This window comes from Physella acuta, unplaced genomic scaffold, assembly GCF_028476545.2.
Source record: "Physella acuta isolate Inbredline_101_S28 unplaced genomic scaffold, ASM2847654v3 ptg000833l, whole genome shotgun sequence".
Lineage (NCBI taxonomy): Eukaryota > Metazoa > Mollusca > Gastropoda > Physidae > Physella > Physella acuta.
The window spans coordinates 6,240-27,500 of NW_026732351.1; the positions used below are offsets into that span (position 1 = coordinate 6,240).

Here is a 21,261-nt window from a genome sequence, read left to right on the forward strand (position 1 = left end):
AATTCTTATCCCCACATATATACTGGTGGTTTAACTGTTGGATAAACGTGAAATTAAACTTCAGTTTAATAATAGTATTGCTGTTTTTATAGATGTTGTAGTTTGAGTTAACGTGCAATGAGGTAGGGTTTAAATTTCTGGTTAACCTTTCGATATACATTCTGCTGTAACTTTTGGTTTTTTTAACTTTTGAGTTTACTCTTGGTTTAACACCTTGGGTTAACACTCTGAAAACAACTGTTTAACTCGTACTCAAACATAAAGAAATCGTTATGTAAGAAGGTCTGTGCTAATACCCAGCATTAATGCTAGCCTACCCCGTCTGCCAACCACAGCATTAATGCTAGTCTGCTATTTCTGTCAACTACAACAGACATTTAACAAGTCTGCCTGGTTTAAAGACACGGTCAAGGCCGTCTATATCGTGTCTGTGGGACAATGCCAGGGATTTGGTTGGGTTTGTAAAATTACATGCTTGGTTGAAAGAATATAACAGAGATTAGTCATGCGTGCAATTATATATATATATATATATATATATATATATATATATATATATATATATATATATATATATATTCATAGTACGCTGCGTAGCCTTTGACAATTGAAGCTGTGCAATATGAAGGTAATCATGTGACGATTTAAAAAGTGTAAATGTTTAATTATGATAAAATGTGTTGGCAAAGCCACCAACTAGGCCCGTGGACATTCCTATTACATGGTTTTACCGTGTTTAACAAATGTATTACACATATGTTTTAAGAGTTATAACAAATGTTATAGATGTTATAGAAAAATTATTGTAAAGTGTAGCTTTAGAGTGCGTTGTATTTAGCTGGCGACTATATGTTTACACTTTAGGTTAGGATTTCGTTTAGTTTCGGATTGAGGGTTAGGTGAGTTTTGTGTTTAGTTTTGAGCTAAGGCAAGAGTCGGCGCTAGGTTTGAGGCTATATCTGATATGTGTGTGTGTGTCCAGCGATTGTTTTTGGGGAAACCCAAGCTAAACTAAAAAGTACCTCCTCATCTGATTGTTTTGTATCTCTTTTTACATATTTACCTTACTTTCATACCATGTAATAATCACACACATACATGCATTTATATATTAGGCGTGTATATACATATATTTACATATTTACCTTACTTTCATACCATGTAATTAGCACACACATACATGTATTTATATATTATGTGTGTCTATGCATGTATGTCCATATGTCTATACCTGCTAATAATTCCCCCCCCCCCCCAGACCTTCCTCATGTCCCTGCGACTGCTCCACCTGGTTAACGAGACGAACGCCTCCTGCCCAGACTTCAAGGGCCAGAACTACAGTGCCAGCTTCCACACGCATTCAGCGGCCAAAGGCAACAGGAAGAAGATCTACCACGGTCATCTGGATGGGAAGGGGCCAAGGAAGGGAGAGCATGCCGTAGTTAAGGCAAGTTTTTATCAGTTTTTTTTTTTTTTTTTTTTTTTTTGACGAATAATTGGAAAGATGAGTCCTAAACATCTGTTGTATCGATTGGTAACGAGAGACGACTTTCCTGCGTGATGTCATTTGATTCTGGGCGTGACAGCCTGTCAGGTGCCACCGACTGAAGACTAAGGCGGGCTCGAACATGATTTGTGATGCTAATCCATGCTTCTTGTAATGCTAATCGAAGCATCTTGACATGCGAAACCAAGCTTGTCATGCTAAACTACGAATCCTGCAGTGCTAAACCACGCATCTTTTAATGCTAAACTACGCATGTCGTAGTGATAAACCACCCATCTTGTCATGCTAAACTACGCATGTTGTAGTGATAAACCACCCATCTTGTAATGCTAAACTACGCATCATGTAATGCTAATGCACGCATCTTGTAATGCTAAATTTTGCATGTGACAATGCTAATCCATACATCTTGTAAGGCTAATCTAAGCACCTTGTATTCCTAATACACGCATCTCTTCCCCTAAATTACCAAGTCATCAGCTGTATTATGGATGATTATGGCATATTTTCGTTGGGTTTCTGTTTTCTATGAGTCGCTTGTCTGACTGTAAAAATAACATAGTTACTTTGTTTTATCTCTCTCTTCAGAAAGAAAACCGTAATAGATTATCATAAAGTTGTAAATAATGAACGCGTGAATTAAATTATGTCATTAATATTTATTCAAGCTTATCACTGATTATAAATTTAAATAACGTTGCAGAATACAAAAAGCGCTTACTTCTGATAAAAACTAACAAATCTTTTTTTTTTTTTAAATCGCGAATTTTCTTTTAAAAATCGCGAACCGATTAATTCAAAAAATATTCGCGAATTCTAATTAAAAACTTACGACTATGTTTTTTTTATAAGAATTTATATCTTATAAAGTTAGAAGGAGCTTCTGAAATTCTCATAAACAAAGGTAAATTTTGCGAACCTAACATTCATATTTTACAATTAAAATAAAAGTAATCAGAAAATCGAATCCAGAAATTTCTCCATATCGTAGCGAGACAAACCAGTTTAACTTGTATTTCATTTGGTTTAGTGATTTAGGCAGAATTATAGGTCGTTTTTTATAAATTTAGATTACTGAAAATGCAGCTTTATTAAATAATTTTTGATAACTGAACTAGTTCCATCTAACTATTTTTGAAGGTGGTATTGCACTACCGTATCTAAGTATTACTGCAGAAATTGTTTTAAAATACTTTTTTCCCTTAAAGAACAGTTATTTAATTTTTTAAAATTTAAGGTGCTGTTTCGTAGTACTGTTTTGTAGCAATACACACACACCCAAATTAACCAATACAACAATTGTTGTGGTACGGCTAAACCAATTGATCCCTTGCTCTACCCAGGTGTTCCGTGATGCGGCCGGCACCGAAGAGATGTGCGACACGGAGATCGAGAAACACAAGCTAGCCCGCCGGCTGGCTAAACGGTTCAACAAATTCGTGCCGGACGAACGGTGCCGGATCAACTTCACCCTCCCCCTCAAGTCGACGGTGGAGAGGATCGGGGTCGGATGTTACCTGACCCGGCATAAGACACGGCACATGGATAAGAAGGAGTGGGTGCTGATAGAGGATAATCTCATCAAGAAGGTCGGTTGGCATGGTGCTGTTTGGTCGAATCTGTTTTGTACAATCGTCTGTTTCACCTGTATAGCTGTTTCATTTACTTGTTTCATCTACTTGTTAGTTTCACATACAGGTCTGTTTCACATACATTTCTGTTTCAATTACATTATGTTTGATCTATATGTCTGCTTTGCCTACATGTATGTGTCACGTACTTGTCTGTTTCAATAACATGGCTGTTTCAACTATATGTCTGTTTCACATCTATGGCTGCTTCACATACTTACCTGTTTCAACTACATTCTGTTTCATCTATATGTCTGTTTCACCCACATTTCTGTTTCAACTATGTTTCACCTACATTTATGTGTCACATACTTGTCTATTTCAATTACATGGCTGTTTCAATTACATTCTGTTTCGCCTCTATCGCTATTTCACATACTTACCTGTTTCACCTACATTTCTGTTTCACCTACTTGTCTATTTCACCTATATGTGTATATCTCTTAGATGTGAGCGTATCCGTTATTGTATGGAAACTGTATCTATCTATGTGCCTGTTTCAACTACACATTTCATCAACTTTTTTATTTTATGTACCCGTTCACCCACTCTTGTTTCACTTTATCATCATCTTTTTCCCGTTCGTGTCCAAAACACATGGGGCAGATGAAGTAGGGTTCATTAGTCTTAATTACCTCAGCATACATGGAGATTGTGTGGTCAGCACTACGCCCAGCCGCCTTAGTTTCCCCAACGTGAGTCAGGTACCCATCACAGCTGGGTGGACTCAGGGACGTGCTATAGACTCGAACCCGGGATCCGAACTCGAGACTTTCGGGCTAGCACTCTACCGCTCGGCCGTTTTATTTCACTTAGTCTACCTTTAATAAATCTGAATTCACCTGTACGTTTCATCTGCCCGTCATTTTACCTGACCTCTCTATTCCCCTCAGCTGTATGTATCACCCACCTGTCAACCAATGTTCATTCCATCCCACGCTCATTGAAACTTGAAACATTAGCTGAACCAAATGTCAAACAATTTGTCATTTGGTCATATCATTGCCCGTACTGGAGGGGGGGGGGAAGTAGACGTGATATAGGCCTACATGGGGGCTCAGGTGGCGAATTTTTTGCTGACCAATGACGTTTGCAATGCTACACGCCAGCACTATGAAGATCATGACTTTCTATCATTTCACAGTAGATACACATTTACACATTGACCTACACACATATTATACGATCAGTGTTCCCTCTAAGCTGCGCGGCTGCGCGGCCGCGCAGTACTTTCAAATGTGCCGCGCAGACATTTTCTGACCCCGCGCACAGATTATCAGAACGTCGGGCGAGCCTGATTCACTAAAAAAATTAATTGTGGTCAGTGGCTTGAATTAAGCGACATTTTTAGTGCCTGTTTTGTTAAACGAACAGTCTTTGTGTTTTGGGGTATAAACAGAAACGACGGTTATCACTGACGGGGGGGAGGGGGTGACCTCGGTTGTCATAGCACAGGTCTAGTTTATGACTTAACTCTCACCTGAGCGGGGCTGTGTGACACTCCCATTGCTTGATTTAATGGTTTACCCAAAAACTGACCAGAGCTGACATCTAATACCTGCATTGTATTGTGAATTGAAGCTGACCCTGCAAGTTTTTTTAATCGTCGCTTGCCCCCGCACCCCCCCCCCCCCTCCCCCTCATCTTGAAACTTTGACCATTAAGCCAAGTCAGATGCAAGTTTTACGTTACTTAAGGTGGATGTTTTTGCTGTGTTTGGTTTAAAGATTTATATATTATATATCAGATTCTTGGGATTATTACGTGCATGTGGATCGAAATGTTTTAGTATGCACACACTGCTTAGGTAAATCAGGAATAAATGTCCACTACTGTGTACTATTTAAAAATGTTGAGGAAAAAATGTGTGTAACAAGCAGTACAACAATGTGGCACAAAAAAGCGATAGATTCGTTTAAACTTGAATGGCTCAAAGTTAAAGTAACAACTGATACGCCAGATCAAAGAATGTTTCGGTTGAATTAGAAAGCATCTACAAATATTCAGATGAGATTGGACTGAAGTGTAAGTTCTGTGCTGCTACTACTTGTAACAAAACCAACAAGAGCAACGAATTGGTCACAGGAAAGCTCTGGGAATCATGGGCGCTTGACTACTGAAAACGTCATTTATTGTCTCGTGTTTACGTAGGAAATGTTGCGATTTCGTACAACCGCTCACATGGAACTGACCTTAAACGTCTGCCAGTTGAAACTTACACTGAGCGAGGAAAACTAATTGAGCAAAACTAGCGCCAGCGGTCAAACGAGGATCAAGTTCGAATCCCAACGGATAATGTTCTTCTTACCATAAGGATGAACGCCTCGATGCTGTCGGTACAACTGATTCATAACCACATGGGGAAGTATGTTTCTATACCAGACAGTTGGCGAAGTAAGAAATACGACTTTGAGTTTGTTCAAGTAATCAACGAAGTTGTTGTAAAGAACATACTGACAGAACTTCGAGCAGCTTCATTCCACACGCTTATAGTTGATGGCATAACAGTACATAAAATGCTAATCCTTTATTTTAAATTTCGTCCAGTCAATTCTGTATTCTACAAAACCGTATTTAGTGGAATAACTCAGCTCTGAAAACAGCCGTAACAAAGCACTACACTGAACATTAAAGCCAAGAAAAGTGTGAGTTAAACGAAAGAATCGACACAAGGCAAACCACACAGTACATACAATCAGTCTGCGACCATTTAAATGTTAGGTTTCCAGGAGATGAACTGCAGTTTTGGGTATCTTTTTTTTATTCTACAGGTTTAAAAAAAAATGTGCATTTGAGTTTGGCGTCAAAGATATCAAAGAACTATGCGTAAAGTACAAAGACCGGTTACGTACAACAAATGATCAGTTAATTACCACCCAATACAACGACTCCAAATTTCGATAAAGTGAAAAAACTCAAATCTGTTTCTGTAAATTATATGTCTGAATATGCAAGATTTGTCAAAACAAAGAACAAAATTTAGCTCACTTGCAAAGTTAAGTGACATTATTGTACCTTCCAAGCATGCAGTGCTGATTACGAACAAGGTTTTAGCCTTATTAACATAATAAAAGTGCAAGCACGAAATACACGTAAGCCACACATTTGGAGAATCTAATGCAAATTAAATTATATCTCAATGCTGGAGAGGATGTGGATTTAAACAAAGCATATAAGGTGTGGAAGCAATGTAAGGTTAGACGCGAGAAATTGCAATAAATGCCCCTGAAAGGTTAGCTAATATTTGTTTTTAAGTCAGCTTTATTAAATGTTGCATATGTTAAACTATTATGTTTGTATTACCGTTATGGTATTAGCATTATTACCATAAGACTGTCTTACTTTAACATAGTAAGTCGACCATATAACTTGTTGTCTAAGTATAACTCTGAAAGTTTTTATTATTTATTTTTTATTTTGATGGTATTCGTATCTCCATTTAATTGCATACGTTCCATTAGTCACACACATTATACTATTAATTTATCAAAATCATTGCCTTCATTACTCTGCTTAATTGCTAGCCTAAACATACATATAAACTTGCCCAAGTCATTTTTAGCACCGCGCACACAACATATTTTTTGCACACACACTCTTGGTCCTTAGAGGGAACATTGTATACGATGCTGCACGCTTGCACAATAAAGTTCGTGACAATCATTTATTAAACAGTAGATACACATTGAAATACGCACATTATATTATACAATGTTACACGCTAGCATTATAAAGTTTATGACCGTTTTTTGTTTAACAGTCGATACACATTTACACATTGATATACAAAATTAGACGATGTTATACGCTAGCACAATAAAACTCATGACTACCCTTTATTTAGTTGTAGATACAGATTTAGGCCCTATACATAGATATACACACATTATATTATACGATGTTACACGCCAGCACAATACAGTTTATGTATATCCGTAGATACACATTTACACATTGAAATACACATATTATATTATACGATGTTACACGCTAGCACAATAATGTTCCCGAATATCTTTTATTTAGCAGTAGATAAACACACAGTGATATACACACAGTATATTATACCATACACACTATATTGTATCGTTAGTATTTCATTATTATGTTGCGCTTTTGATGAAATCATTTAATAGAAACATCAGCTTTAAAACTATAGCGATAAAACGTATGCCTTAAAATAGTAAAACACCACTCAACCTGAAATCCTCTATTAAATTTAGCGGTGTTTGTATTCAACAAACCCACGCTCTGTACAAGTACACATCAGTGATGAACTTGACATTAGGTTCTCAGCTTGACATATTAAATGACATCTGTGATTCACGTGATATCGATGACGTACATCAGATGTTTTGAAGACGATGAAAAACAACGCCGATGACGCAAGCAGGCGACCGACTCAGGAAAAAAAAATCAATGTTTAAAGGGTTGGGTTTTTTAAAAAGTAGGAGATTCACTTTTTATGAAACAAGTCATTAGATGTCAACGCGACATTGTACTAAGGTAGATAACTGGTGTTTTTTTTTTTTTTTTTTTGTGACTGTTGGTGTGTTTTTGTTTACACATATGACTGCTGGTGGGTTAGAATCTACATATATATGAGTGCTGGTGGGCTTTTGTTTACAAATATATCACTGCTGGTAGTTAAAAGTAGACACCTGCTCTAACACTGGTGGTAGTTGTTTTGTTATACGGGGATAAGAGTCTGTTTGAAATATGGTAAACTTTTGTCTTGGACATTGTACAGAATTAACAAGAAAGAGACTAGGTTTTAAAAAAATTAACTTCGATTATGCATGTTATGGGAAGGTTTGGTAAGGCGGTAGAGCGCTAGACTGCTTGCCCGAAAGTCTCGATTTCGGATGTCGGTCTGGACTTGATTCTGCAGGAAGTCGGCTGAGTTCACCCAGCTCTGATGGGTAACTGACTCAAGTTAGGGAAACAAAAGGTGGCTGGACATAGTGCTGACCAGACTATCCTTTTATATGCCGAAGCCAAAAAACATTTGAACTCACCTGCCCTACTGATTGCTAGTTCTTAAAAACGTGTTATTTTGTTTACTTTTACTATACCTGTTATTTTGTTTACTTTTTTCTATCCGTGTTATTTCGTTCTGTGTGTACAGGGTGAGTACGAGAGCTTTATACGTAAGACGGGCGAGCGTATGAAGACTGACCCAACGACTCTGGACGCTTTTCTTCACTTCACATTCCAGGAGAGTGAGGGCAAATACGTTCTCTGTGGCTTCCAGGTAACTGTTCTAACACGTTTGTGTTCGTTTTCTTAATTAGATCGATTCACATAAGCCTATACAATAGTAGTAACACTGTACGTATGCGGCTTCCAGGGCAAATAATGTTCGTTATATTAGTTGATTTGAATAGATGGAATCATGACTGTATAGACTAGTAGTAACACTGTACGTCCTATGAGGGTTTTAGGTAACTGTACAAACTCGTTTGTGTTCGTTGTTTTAATTAGATGGAATCACGACTGTAGACAATAGTAGTAACACCACGTTCTACGTGGGTTCAGGTAACTGTACAAACTCGTTTGTATTGGTCTTATTAATTAGATCTAATCACGTAGGCCTAAACAATAGTAACACTGTACAATCTGTGCGGGTTCTGGGTAACTATACTTTTATACATTCGTTTGCATTGGTTGTTTTAATTAGCTAGAATCGTGTATATAATAACTATACCCTCGTGTGTACAAATAGCATTAAAATCATAGAATTATTTCTGCTTTACAGATTTTTTATTCCTTACAATTGGCTGGTGTCTCTCTAAGCCAGGGGTCGGCAACCTGCGGCTCGCGAGCCGCATGCGGCTCTTTTGATATCAAGATGCGGCTCTCCAGCTCCTTGAACAATTACTAATAATCTTAATAAAAAAAAAAATATTTGAAATAAAAAAAATGTTAGTGGCTCTTTAAAACCAGGGAAATTTTGAAAATTGTAACTTTTGGCTCTTCCGCTTCAAAAGGTTGCCGACCCCTGCTCTAAGCTAAAGGGATGGTCGTAATTTATTGTTCTCGTCGTATTTACTCATTAAAACGATTTATCGTGCACAACGTAAAGCAAACATTCGTTTTTCTTTGAAGATGTTTGAAATTTAGGCCCCTTATTATTAATGGTGAAATTTTTAAAAAAAATTATCAAGATTGGGTGTTATCGATCTCTTCCAAATTATGTTAAGGAATAGAATTTTAAGTAATCAAAGGGAAATAATCCAAGTAAAATTATTTCGTTCTGTCCTAATGGAGAGAACCATACTATTTTCTACAGGGAGTAAATCTAGGCCTAGTAACTTTTTTATGATGTTTCATTCATAAAAAAAATATGTTGTAGGCTACAATGAAGCAGTATTTCTCTTGCCACTGTTCGACAGTAGACTTTTTCAAACAATATGCATGTGATGGATAGGTAGTTATGTTGATTTAGGTATGGTAATCAAATGGTTTAGTGTTAAAACTGTGTTGGGACTTTTGTGTCTTAGAGCTTGGTTATGGCTTAGTATAGTTGGGCAGCTCCTGCAACACTGCTGATTCCACGGTTGTGATACATGGGCAACATCTGGCTCTTCTCATCTTACCGCCCAGGCATTGTGTTTGGATTTCCAATGCGCAATCATACAATGGTCCATTAGACTAAGGGGGCCATATACCGCATTGTGTTTGGATTTCCAATGCGCAATCATACAATGGTCCATTAGACTAAGGGGGCCATATACCCCAAATTAGAAAATACCAATTTGGATGTCTATTTCATAGTCATTAAAAGAAAGTCCTGGTTAATTTTGTAGTCTTTTATAATGATTGCTACGTGTAGACTATGTGGTCATTTCACTTTAAAAAGACAAACTTACTTTTATTTTTATTTTAGTTCATTCTACAATGTTATTTGAATAGCACCAACCTTTGACTGGTAGTTTATTATCCATGTTATATATTTCTCAACCTGTAGTTTATTTCTAATTATCAGTGAAATTTTTTAGTTAATTATTTTAATTCAATTAACCAGGGTGTCCAGTGTGACGAGGGCTACTTCCTGACCACCCCCTGCATTCACTCCGTGGACGGCAGGTTCGGATCCAGCACAGACAAAGGCGCCGCCGCCATCAGAAAAGTTTTCAAGAGCCACCGCTGCAACAACCTGTGCTACAACTTCATCCACCCCGAGCCATGTGAGGGGGAGGAGGAGGAAGAGGAGGTCAAGGGCAGTGACAGTGACAGCCTCAGTACCAACGACAGCGGGAGGAAGTTTGAGCAGGACCTCATAGGTCATGTAGAGAAAGGTCACCTCAATGGCCTGGTTAGGGATAATGGACTGCACAAAATTGAAGAGACAATTAAGGAGAATGATCAGTTAGCAGAGACAATTATGAAGAAAAACAGCTTGAAGAAAAAACATAAAGAGGATCATCGGAGTAATGTTAAAGCCTTTGGAAGCTTGAAGAAACAGCCTTCTTTCTAAGCCTGGACTGCTATAGTCTACTATAGGGCTGGTAAGTAGGTCAATAAACAGTTCTATGGCTCATGCAGGTTTTATTGAGCCGTAGAACTGGTTGGTGACCTACATACCAGCCCTATAGGTGCTGACTCAAAAGTAACGATTATGATATTATTAGCACTGATGTATTGTGGATTGCTAGCTGTTTATAATAATAAGAAATTCTAACTAAAACCTTTTTGTACCATGCTTTGTATGTGTCTGTTTTTAAATTATATACCACTCTAAGGACATTTTTTTTTAATTTAGATAGCCTTTAACATATTTTTAGAAATACTTTCATTGCTGTTTTTTTCTTATAACTTTAATCTAGGAATAGGATAAAGTGTTTGCTCTTTCTATATGTTTTCATTCACTACATTAAGTTTTGAAGTTTGTTGCAAACTCATTTTTTCACCTATTTATAATTTATAATCAACTATTCTTAACACATTTAATATAAAATTTATTGACAGTTTTTAATTTTAAAATCAGGTCCTGCCCTTTTTTCTTAACTTAAATTTTAATAAAATAAATAAAACATGACTTTGTGTTTCATACATCATTAAGAAATATCATGTAAGAATATATACAATTTTGATAAAATTAATAAGATATTTATGGTATTACCATGTGTCGATTTGTGTATTCCATTTGTGGAAAACATTTTTTTATCAATTTGTGTATTGTATTTTGAGCTGACTCTTAGATTGTAAAAACAGACTAAAATTTTGACTTCATGTATTCTAAGCCTCTCTTGCCATAAAATTTATATATTTGTTTTCACAAAACCTTTCTCAGATTGAATACACCTAATTTTCTACAAATTAAAATCTCAACCATGTCTCAGATTATTATTAAAATATATTCCTATCCCCTTAATTCTTACATAAAATTTGTTCCTATTGCTATTGTAGATCTATAAATTAATTTTTAAAATCTTGACCTTCCCTACAATGGGTGCCATTTAAACTGAATGTAACAGCTTCAACAGATGTCCCTACTTTTTATAAGTTTTACTGTATTTTGATTTCCATGCCAGTAGTTTTTAAACTGAGCATTAGTTCAATATCAAAACAAAAAATAATATTTTATTTACAATTATTTTTATCTGTGCAATACCTCAAGCATAATCAGAAGTTATTTTTAAACATTTTAACATGAATATAATCCGGTAATTTAATTGATTTTTAAAAATACTGAACAGAAATTAACGTTGATCTGTTGTATGCTGAGGTATGGTATTTCTGGTAACTAGAATAGCCTCATTCCTCATGTACATAACCTAAAATTTGCATTAAATTTTTTTTTTATGTTTTCTATTTTTTTAACAGTTTTTTCAAATATGTTGTACGTAACCGGTATAAGATGTTTTTGTTTAGTTTATTAAGTGTGATCTAAAAAATCTACTTGCTTTATTGTAATGACTTACATATCATTTGATAATATTTTTTATGTATTTATTGATATAAATTAAAAATGTTTTTTAGTTTTTTTATTCTACAGAGATTGATGTTAAATACTTTAATAAATTTGCATGTATTAGCACAGTAATTATTGAGTGCTGGGCTAGCACATTTTTAATTTATCTGGAACTTTTAGTCGTTAAAAAGGTTTTATAGTTGTTTTTTTTAATGAGAAGATAACTCACACATGTAGTTTTTATGATTGGATTAGAAGTGTTATGAGTTACTATAGAAGCTTTAAGATTAACTAATATATGGCACAGTAGACAGTGTGACCGGTGTAGAACACCTTAGGAGAAACATAAATACATATTTTAATTTCTGTTGATAATTATAATATAGTCTGTGCGCTAATAACTAATAATTATTAGTTTTAAATTAGGCTATTTAACTCCTAAACTTAGCACATCTATATCCCTATTTTAGCTCAACTCAAAGCATTCCTTTATTTATTCATTGGTTTTTATAAGCTAGTAATTGTTACTATAGCTGCTATTTTGTAGATAACTCCCTTTCTTCGTAATGTTTATCATTTAGCCACTCTATATGGCATAATTTAAATCTTTTTAAAAATATTAAGAAATATTTTTAGAATCGTTTATTTATTTTTAATTTTCTCAAGAGAAAAACATGCGGCAGTCAAGACAGGCAGAATTCTACCCCAATTTAAATACAATAGGAAACGGCAGGGATCTTAGATTTCGACCTGTTTCTACTCCATTAATTGTTATAGTACACATTGCAAATATATTGTATCTTGTTCAAAAAAAAAAATTTTTTAGTTTTTTTTTGGAAATGTTTTCCTTATAAAATATGGATCTTAAATTTTGATAAAATACCGGTCTTAACATTATAATCTAAATATTTCCTGTTGTAAATAATTGTATGACCTGAAGATAACTTGATATTCTCCTGTTACTTTACAACGTGATATTCTAGCTGTTGTCAGATTGTTCAACCAGATCTTTAACTTATTACCTATTTATTTCTTGCATTAAATAAATTGTTACAAAACATCTCAGGGATTTATTGTCTTCATTTAAATATGGCAGGCTTATATCATTTTAGTTTAAACCAAAGCTAGTGCACGAAGACACAGAGCAAATACACAATTTAACGCACCTTAATCATCCCACACAATAGTTAGATATTTAACTTTTCACACAATACGGAAAGTGTGAGTTCTATGCATTTGGCACAAACTAACTGGCTAGCCAATGTCCGAAATCAAGAAAAATAAATGACATTGACCGCTCATCGCTGGTCAGTCCGCGAACTGACCGGCCAATGTCGGAAATCAAGAAAAATTTGTCCATGGCCGGTGAATGGGAGATGGTATTGGGCAAATTCATATTTTTTTATAATTCCCCTCTGACACTTATAGGGATGAATAAGCCTCTGCGAGAGAGTGACCCCTAAGTGAACGGTCCCCACAATCATCAAGGCGAGCTACAACCTGGGTGGTAGATGGGACCCAATGGTGTCGCAACTCTCATTTTGTGGTGATTACTGTTCTGAGAGTGAATAATTCCGCGGTAATATTGAAGAGAAGAAAAAAAAAACATGCATCGTGCTATTTTATTTTTATTCATTAAATTTTATAATAAAACATTGAAATTACCTCTGTTCAATAACAGTGGTACCACGTTGTAAACTTTTTTATGAACTTTGATAGACACCCATGTGGATTCCCCTAAACCGGTATGTATTTAAATGCCTGTAGAGCATTGTAGAATACTGGTTTCGCTGCCTCGCTCAGGAAAGTGGTCGCACCGGGTTGTCTGAAACATTATCATGGTCTCATGAGAAGCATAATGGTGGGGGGAGGGGGGACGTGGTCGGGTGTTAGAGCACCCAATTGACAGCCTGAGAGTTTTGAGTTCCGGTGCTGGACGCGAGTCAGTAGGACGTCACTGAGTCCACCCAGCTCTATTAGGTACCTGAATCATTATTAGGTAAACCAAGGCGGCAGAAGTTTGTACTGACCACACTGGCTGTATTTATGCCGATGAAACATATAAACTCTAGTGCAGCTACTCCGTGTGTCTTGAACACTGACGGGAAATGATAAGATTAGAAACATAACACGCTTAGATTTTCAACCCTCAATTTTAAAAACGAGCAAATTAAAAAATATATATATTCTTTTATTTACAATAATAGATGCAAATGTGCTATTGGTCCTTTTGGACGAATACATTTAAACATTTCATTGAATATAATAATTAATTGTAGACATCATATTTCTTAAAGTAAATAGAGTTCCTGTTGTTTTTTAAAAAAACATAATTTCTGTTTTTTGTCTTCGGAACTGTTCATTACTAGTAGCGTCACTGTGGTTGGCTTCATACGATTCAGTTACAAAATGTGTGTAATACATTATAGTAAATGAGCATCAAGTTAAGAGATGTTTCTACCTACAAATCATTCACTGCACAGATTTTCAGCCTTTTTCTTGTTGCGTCAAATTTTATAAAAAGCCAAGTGACCCGGCGAACTCTAAACAACAAGCACGCTCGGTTAGATTTCTTTTTGTTGTAAGATGACAAGTGGATCTCAACACAGAAAACCTCGCCTGTATCTGAGAGCAACAATCTGTCAATTAATATATTGGTAAGATTCGCCACTTACGCGGTTTTTCCAGTAGAACACGGGCAGTGTTTCTTCCAGACTTTTTTCTCCGGGGGGGGCACTTGAAATCTTCGGGGGGGCGGTAAACTTTCTTCGGGGGGGCGGACACTGTTAAAAGTATATATTTTCTATATAAATTATAGAAATTTCATTTCGTTCGGGGGGGCGGTAAAATTTTTTCGGGGGGGGCTTCGCCCCCCCGAAGAGATGCCTGGAAGAAACTCTGAACACGGGTACCCAACTGTCGTGGTCATACCAACTGTGATCCATTCTTCTGTCGCCTTATGGCGGCAAATCAGTGGAGCTCCGTGGTCGCCCTGGGGATATATATATATATATATATATATATATATATATATATATATATATATATATATATATATATATATATATATATATATATATATATATATATATGCCCATGTGTGTGCGTGTGCGTGCGGAAGAGAGGGAGTGTGTGTGTGTTTGTGTGTGTGTGTGTGTGTGTGTGTCTTTGTGTGTTTGTCCAAAGGAAATATTTTAATTTAGATATATTACCTACCACATAAAAAAAATGTCAAATGTTAAATGCAAAAAGAATGTGCAAATCCCTACTTTTGGATACAACTTACGAAGCAAGGCCCAGCTTTTGTGTTGATGACATCCATTCTTGTGTATCTGATAGGTCCGCTAATGCTAACTAGATTAAGTGTGACCTTAACTTCCTTCAGTGTTGGACTTGAGGATGGTGTAGCTTAAAATAAAGAAATGAAAAGGTAAAATAACGTTTGCTCTTTATTCTTGATAACCCTAACCCTAAGCCTAAACTCTAAGGTTAAACTTAACCGAAAAAGTATATACTATTGTCTATATTTTGACTATAACACCCTTATGCTTCACAAAGTTGTACTGATGGTTAGAGCTGACAAAAATATCGTGAAGTAAAACAACACTGATGTATTCAATATTGCAAACTTACTATCAGAAGTATCACCATAGCCCACAACCCTACAGTCTGTGTGGTCAATATCAGCCAAATAGACATGGGAGTTGGGGACACAGGCCGGCTGGACACAGCGGTCATCAAAAGTGACAGGAGAACTCAGAGATATTGTGTACAAATTTTTGTTGGTCAAAGCTGTATGGAAACGTATTTAATTTACAAGATATAACTACATGATATATAGACAGATCTCTAACGTCATTTCCTTCAATATTGCCAAAGATATATAAAGAGTTAACATTGTCAATAACCTTTATTTTTATTACATGAATTAAAATTTCATTCATGTCAGTATTGTCTCAACCAGTCGCTGATGAAAAAGTAGACACGATCGTCAGATACAACAAAGAAGACTTTAAACAACGAAGCTTATTTTGTCATTAATTAATAAAACTAATTTTTAAGACAACAAATTAGATATAAGCAAGACACAAGACAGCTGTCTATTAATTGTAAATTAAAACTTACTAGAGTCCAGATATTTAGCAGACGATACGACCAGGTAAGGTAAGTTAGTTGTAACGTCTGGCAGTTGGTAAGACCCAACAGAGGCGTACAGTGGTCCATTTTTGGAGCTGTCGAGTTTAAGCAATCACATGGACATTTGTAATAGTTTATTCTTAATAGTTTACAAGCCAATTACTCAATTGAGCATTTACCAGCATTTTTATAGATAATCTCTGTGAGAAAGACTAAAATGAAGAGTAGCTTCTTTGCGAAAAATTGTACTTTGCCTCAAGTATTTTCACTAGAATTATTGAACATTAACAAATGAAATTTCCATTCTTCTTCTACTTCGTTCTTAATTTTAATGTTAGAAGAGATCCCCTCCAACATAATTAAGTATTACGTGTCAACTGGTTATGCACCATTGAGGCCGTTGAATCCGATTTCAGCCTGCTTTCTTTTTGGATTTGCTTCCATAGCCTTTGTCCACCCAAGAATAAGACAGCAGTTGTTTGATTTTGGAGTTGTCTCTCCGAGATAGGATGCTGTCCCAGGCTATCGAGCCACATCAGCCCGGGGGTTCGTACTCCGGGATATTCTGTTTAGAAACCATGAGCTTGACCGACCTGACCCTTAAAATGTCCACTTAATTGTTTTCAGTTAGCAACTAGTTTTGATTTAATCAAATACGCACAGTAGTTAGCCAATCTAAACGAAAACTGTCAATGAACAAAGAGATACCCGATCCACTTAACGTTGCCTTATATATCACATTACCTGTTTGCTACAGCTAAACAGTAAGCGTCAATCAAAATTACGTCCTCCTCCAACAGCGTGCCCATACACTGGAAGACTTTATTTGCATTAAAAAGTCCGACAACTCCCGGATACTCGTACTCTGTGAGAACATCAGAACCAGAGTACATTCTCTTGACTATTGTACCAAGCTGGGCTGGTCTGTTCCTCGTGTAGTAGCAGGTCTCTAGAGAGATCAACAGAAAGTGTTAATACAATAGTGAATATTTCGTTGTGGATGTGATTCAAGAGGGAACTATTCAAGGTTTATCTTTAAAATTTCATGTACGTTTTTATTTATGACATAATAAAAATAAATGTAGTGTCTTGACAAGAAAGTTTTCGGGTTTAGGACAAACTATTTTTGAAAATTTTAGATTTCTCTTAACACTATTTTTATGTTCTTGTGTCAGATTTTCTAGTGGAATAGCAGTTCCTTTACCGAGCAAATGTGATTATCTCTAGGTATGCATTTAACTTGTTTAAAATATACACCAAAAACATAGTGCGAGAGAATTGGTTTAGCTTTTATCTTAGGATAGTAATAATTACCTGGTCGAGGCGTTGTAGTTGTTGTAGGTTGTTCTACTGTAGTTATAGTAGTAGTAGCTTCTTCTGTTGTTGTAGGCGGGTCGGTTGTAGTGGCGGTTGTGGTGGTTGTAGTTGGTGTGGTAGTTGTAGTAGTGGGTGTGGTTGTTGTAGTAGTGGGTGTAGTTGTTGTTGTAGTGGGTGTGGTTGTTGTTGTAGTGGGTGTGGTTGTTGTTGTAGTTGGTGTGGCTGTTGTTGTAGTGGGTGTGGTCGTTGTTGTAGTGGGTGTGGTTGTTGTAGTAGTTGGTGTGGTTGTTGTTGTAGTGGGTGTGGTTGTTGTTGTAGTGGGTGTGGTTGTTGTTGTAGTGGGTGTGGTTGTTGTTGTAGTGGGTGTTGTTGTTGTTGTAGTGGTCGTGGCTGTTGTTGTAGTGGGTGTGGTTGTTGTTGTAGTGGTCGTGGCTGTTGTTGTAGTGGGTGTGGTTGTTGTAGTAGTGGGTGTGGTTGTTGTTGTAGTGGGTGTGGTTGTTGAAGTTGTAGTGGACGTTGTAAGGGTTGTGGTCATTGTCGTAGTTGGTTTGGTAGTTGTTGTGGTAGGTTTGGTTGTTGTGGTGGTAGGTTTGGTTGTTGTCGTGGTAGGTTTGGTTGTTGTCGTGGTAGGTTTGGTTGTTGTGGTGGTAGGTTTGGTAGTTGTCGTGGAAGGTTTGGTAGTTGTTGTGGTAGGTTTGGTAGTTGTTGTGGTAGGTTTGGTAGTTGTAGTGGTAGTTTTGGTAGTTGTGGTGGTAGGTTTGGTAGTTGTGGTGGTAGGTTTGGTAGTTGTGGTGGTTGTAGTTGTTAGAGTAGTTGGAGTTGCAGTTGTGGTGGTAGTGGAGGGAGTGGCAGTATTCATGTATGTATTTGCTGTGGTAGTCGGTGTTGTATCTTCTGTGATGACTGAGGAAGCTACGATGGTAATTGTAGTTGTTTTAGATGGTGAAGTCGACACGATGGTAAAAGTTGTTGTGGTGTTGGGTTGGATAGTGAATGTGGTAGGTGAAGCAGATTTGAGGTTGAGTGTGATAGACGTTGCTTGGGCCTCAAGAGATTCAGGTATTCCCCCCGTTGCTATGTTGATGTCGCAATCACACAGCACACTAAACATGTCGTAACTGCCTTGACTACATTCTAAATGGAAAGAAGGGATATTATTTATCAAAATAAATAAAATATTAAAAGAATTTATTTTTTTGAAATAAAACATTAGGAGTCAAAGATTCATGACGTCGCACAATGTTTGTCAATTTTGACTAAACCCACTCCTTATGAGCACCATCACAATAATCATAACCTAAACTATGTAGCGCTACTTACTCAGTTCACAGAATGACCTCTCTTGTTGAGTCATTGGGTCGACTGTTTCAGTGAGATCTTCAGGGGATGAAAGAAGGCACGGCATGTTGGCTTCTGATGTTATCAAGGTATAGATTAAATTACTAAATACAACGACAAACAGGTAAATGGCAACGTAAAAGAAAGTCACAATGATGTTGGTTGAAATACGTCTAAAATTTGTTAAAATATTTTAGTACGCGAGCATTTCCTAAGAGACGTAAATAAGGTTGACGCTATCAAAATAGTTTATGAACAGCAAAGTCACGTGATTTTATTACAAGTGTCAAAGAAAATAAGGACGTGCTGATACACCTCAAGCCAAAAAAAAGAGGAAATTATCTTCTACTAAGTGATTGAGAAATCTTAGGCTGCAAACAAATCCTTATGAGTTTAATTGTTTATCTTATCTACAGAGAGATAAATTAAATAGTACTAGACTCAAATAATATGACGGCGTATATTTTCCCCTCATGTGGAACTGGTCTATAAAAACTGGATTAGATTATCGACTTACTGCCGCATATCCTGGCATAATACAGTAGCTTACACAGACCTCTCAGCTGGTACTCTGGAAATTTACAAGATAAAATAAAAAAATAGTCTTTAACAGAAGCGTTACTTCCTTATTGAGTTATTTTTATTGTTATAAAAGAAAGTACATACTAAAATATAAACTAAAAACAGTAAGATTGTAAGATTCATTATTCTAGAAATAAAATTATTTACAAATGTTTATCAATTTGTTAATTACATTGTTCATGTCTTTTATTTTATTATTAAATACGTTTTTTAACAAATTGCTTTATTAGAATATTTTAAACACGATAACTTTACAATTGCATTGTTTTATACATTTCCAAATGAATAAGTGTCAGTTTATTTTAATTAACGCGGTAGTAAATGTTAGTCCGCTAAATATATAACTTAATCAGGTGGTTTGTAATTGAAGAACAAAATTATCCATCACCTAAGTAACTGCCTCACCCTAAAACTATTTTGACTGTGTCTTATCTCGTTGAAAATACAGACTTAATTAATACACCCTCGCTTTACTGGAATTTAAATTTAAACAATAATATACTTACGACTGCATATTCCAGCATACTCTGATGTATTTAAAGAAAAAAACAAAGTTAAAATAATTAAGCAAATGCACGAAGACCCCATTTTGAGATCGCCTCATGAACTTCTGAACAGCAGCAGTAAAAATTGCGTATGAAACTGAAGCAGCAGATTATATAGTTCAGTTAGGTAAGCCGTGACCATATTAAGAAGTGTTGCCCCCTCTCCCACACTCCCCCCCTACACACACTCTCCACAAACATCCTTAATTTTTTAAATAATAGTGTCGTCAGTTGATAACATATAATAACCTTAACAAGAATATACTATGTTATAGATACGAAAAACAAAGACTATTGTTTAACAAGTCTTACGCTAGTATTTATTTAGTGAATATTGAAAAAGATTTATTTGTCGAGTGTTTAGTTTTGTGACTATGAAGAATAAAAAATGTTATCTCGGTTTCGCCGATCACTAACAGGCGTTAAGGAAGGGGTTTAGAGGTTAAATCAATAAATCCTTGACACAAAAATGTGTAAGTCACTTAAATCTTAAAAATATTTTCATATGTAAAAATGTGTCCAATGTTAAAAAATGCTTTGAGTAAAAAAAAATTCAAATTGTTCAAACATTTGCAGGTGTGACAACAATCTTAATGAAGCCGTTGTATATTTATTATTAACCTGATGTTAACCTGATAATCTCCTGTTATTTTAGACCATGGTATTCTAGGTATTTAGCCAGACCTTCTTGATGTTCTAGCTATTTAGCCAGAGTCAACGTATCAACTATGTATTTCATTAAAAAAACCAGCTTTTAAAATAAAAATAATCCCATGATATCATGCCGCTTTTAAAAGAATCGTGCTTTGAATAATTTAATACGTAGCTTCTTTACAACCAGATCAAATACATATTGGAAAGAGACAATCAGCTTTGTTTATATCTGTGTACATTTCATACGAGCAGGATTCTTCCTGGTTCTTTACAGAACACTGATACATATGTAGAGCCTGAATCGAAGAGTATGTTAATTAGGCATGATACATCGATAAACTTTGATTTACAAGTTCAATACATGATAAATTAGTCAAAACATCTCCTAGAGCTAAGTTCCCTCCCCCCAGCCCCCAACTATTTGAAATGCTCAGCTCATAAAAATAATGTTGTGCCGAAGGACATATAAGAGAGTAAAAGAAATCGCAAATGGAACAGATCGGTGAACTGTTGTTAAATATGTATGTTTAGGCTCGTTCCAGACTTTTTTCTCCGGGGGGGGGGGGGGCGGTTTCTGGTACCAGATCCTTATGGGGGACTGGTATCAGAGACTAATGAGGGTTTCTGGTACCA

The 21,261-nt window shown here is 36.0% G+C and overlaps 2 protein-coding genes across 2 annotated transcripts; one reads left to right on the top strand and one right to left on the bottom strand.

Annotated features, from left to right (window-relative positions):
* The first annotated feature begins 1,261 nt into the window (after positions 1-1,261).
* On the top strand, positions 1,262-13,107 carry LOC131951865 (alpha-protein kinase 1-like). Its single transcript, XM_059314272.1, has 4 exons — positions 1,262-1,447; positions 2,851-3,096; positions 8,267-8,392; positions 10,166-13,107. The coding sequence occupies exons 1-4, from the start codon at positions 1,268-1,270 to the stop codon at positions 10,616-10,618; spliced, it is 1,005 nt and encodes a 334-aa protein (XP_059170255.1). The 5' UTR covers positions 1,262-1,267; the 3' UTR covers positions 10,619-13,107.
* A 658-nt stretch (positions 13,108-13,765) lies between these two features.
* Positions 13,766-20,016, bottom strand: LOC131951856 (mucin-2-like). Its single transcript, XM_059314259.1, has 9 exons — positions 19,936-20,016; positions 19,365-19,418; positions 18,830-18,922; positions 17,507-18,643; positions 16,937-17,141; positions 16,181-16,287; positions 15,689-15,847; positions 15,342-15,463; positions 13,766-13,880 (listed from the first exon to the last, which is right to left on the bottom strand). The coding sequence occupies exons 3-9, from the start codon at positions 18,912-18,914 to the stop codon at positions 13,809-13,811; spliced, it is 1,887 nt and encodes a 628-aa protein (XP_059170242.1). The 5' UTR covers positions 18,915-18,922; positions 19,365-19,418; positions 19,936-20,016; the 3' UTR covers positions 13,766-13,808.
* Positions 20,017-21,261: the final 1,245 nt, after the last annotated feature.

Coding starts and splice junctions, on each gene's coding strand:
- LOC131951865 (XM_059314272.1), top strand. CDS start 1,268: ATGTCCCTGCGACTGCTCCACCTGGTTAACGAGACGAACGCCTCCTGC. Junction 1,448..2,850: donor GAGAGCATGCCGTAGTTAAG/GCAAGTTTTTAT, acceptor TGCTCTACCCAG/GTGTTCCGTGATGCGGCCGG. Junction 8,393..10,165: donor ACGTTCTCTGTGGCTTCCAG/GTAACTGTTCTA, acceptor TCAATTAACCAG/GGTGTCCAGTGTGACGAGGG.
- LOC131951856 (XM_059314259.1), bottom strand. CDS start 18,914: ATGCCGTGCCTTCTTTCATCCCCTGAAGATCTCACTGAAACAGTCGAC. Junction 18,644..18,829: donor GAGGTCATTCTGTGAACTGA/GTAAGTAGCGCT, acceptor CTTTCCATTTAG/AATGTAGTCAAGGCAGTTAC. Junction 17,142..17,506: donor AACTACAACGCCTCGACCAG/GTAATTATTACT, acceptor TGATCTCTCTAG/AGACCTGCTACTACACGAGG.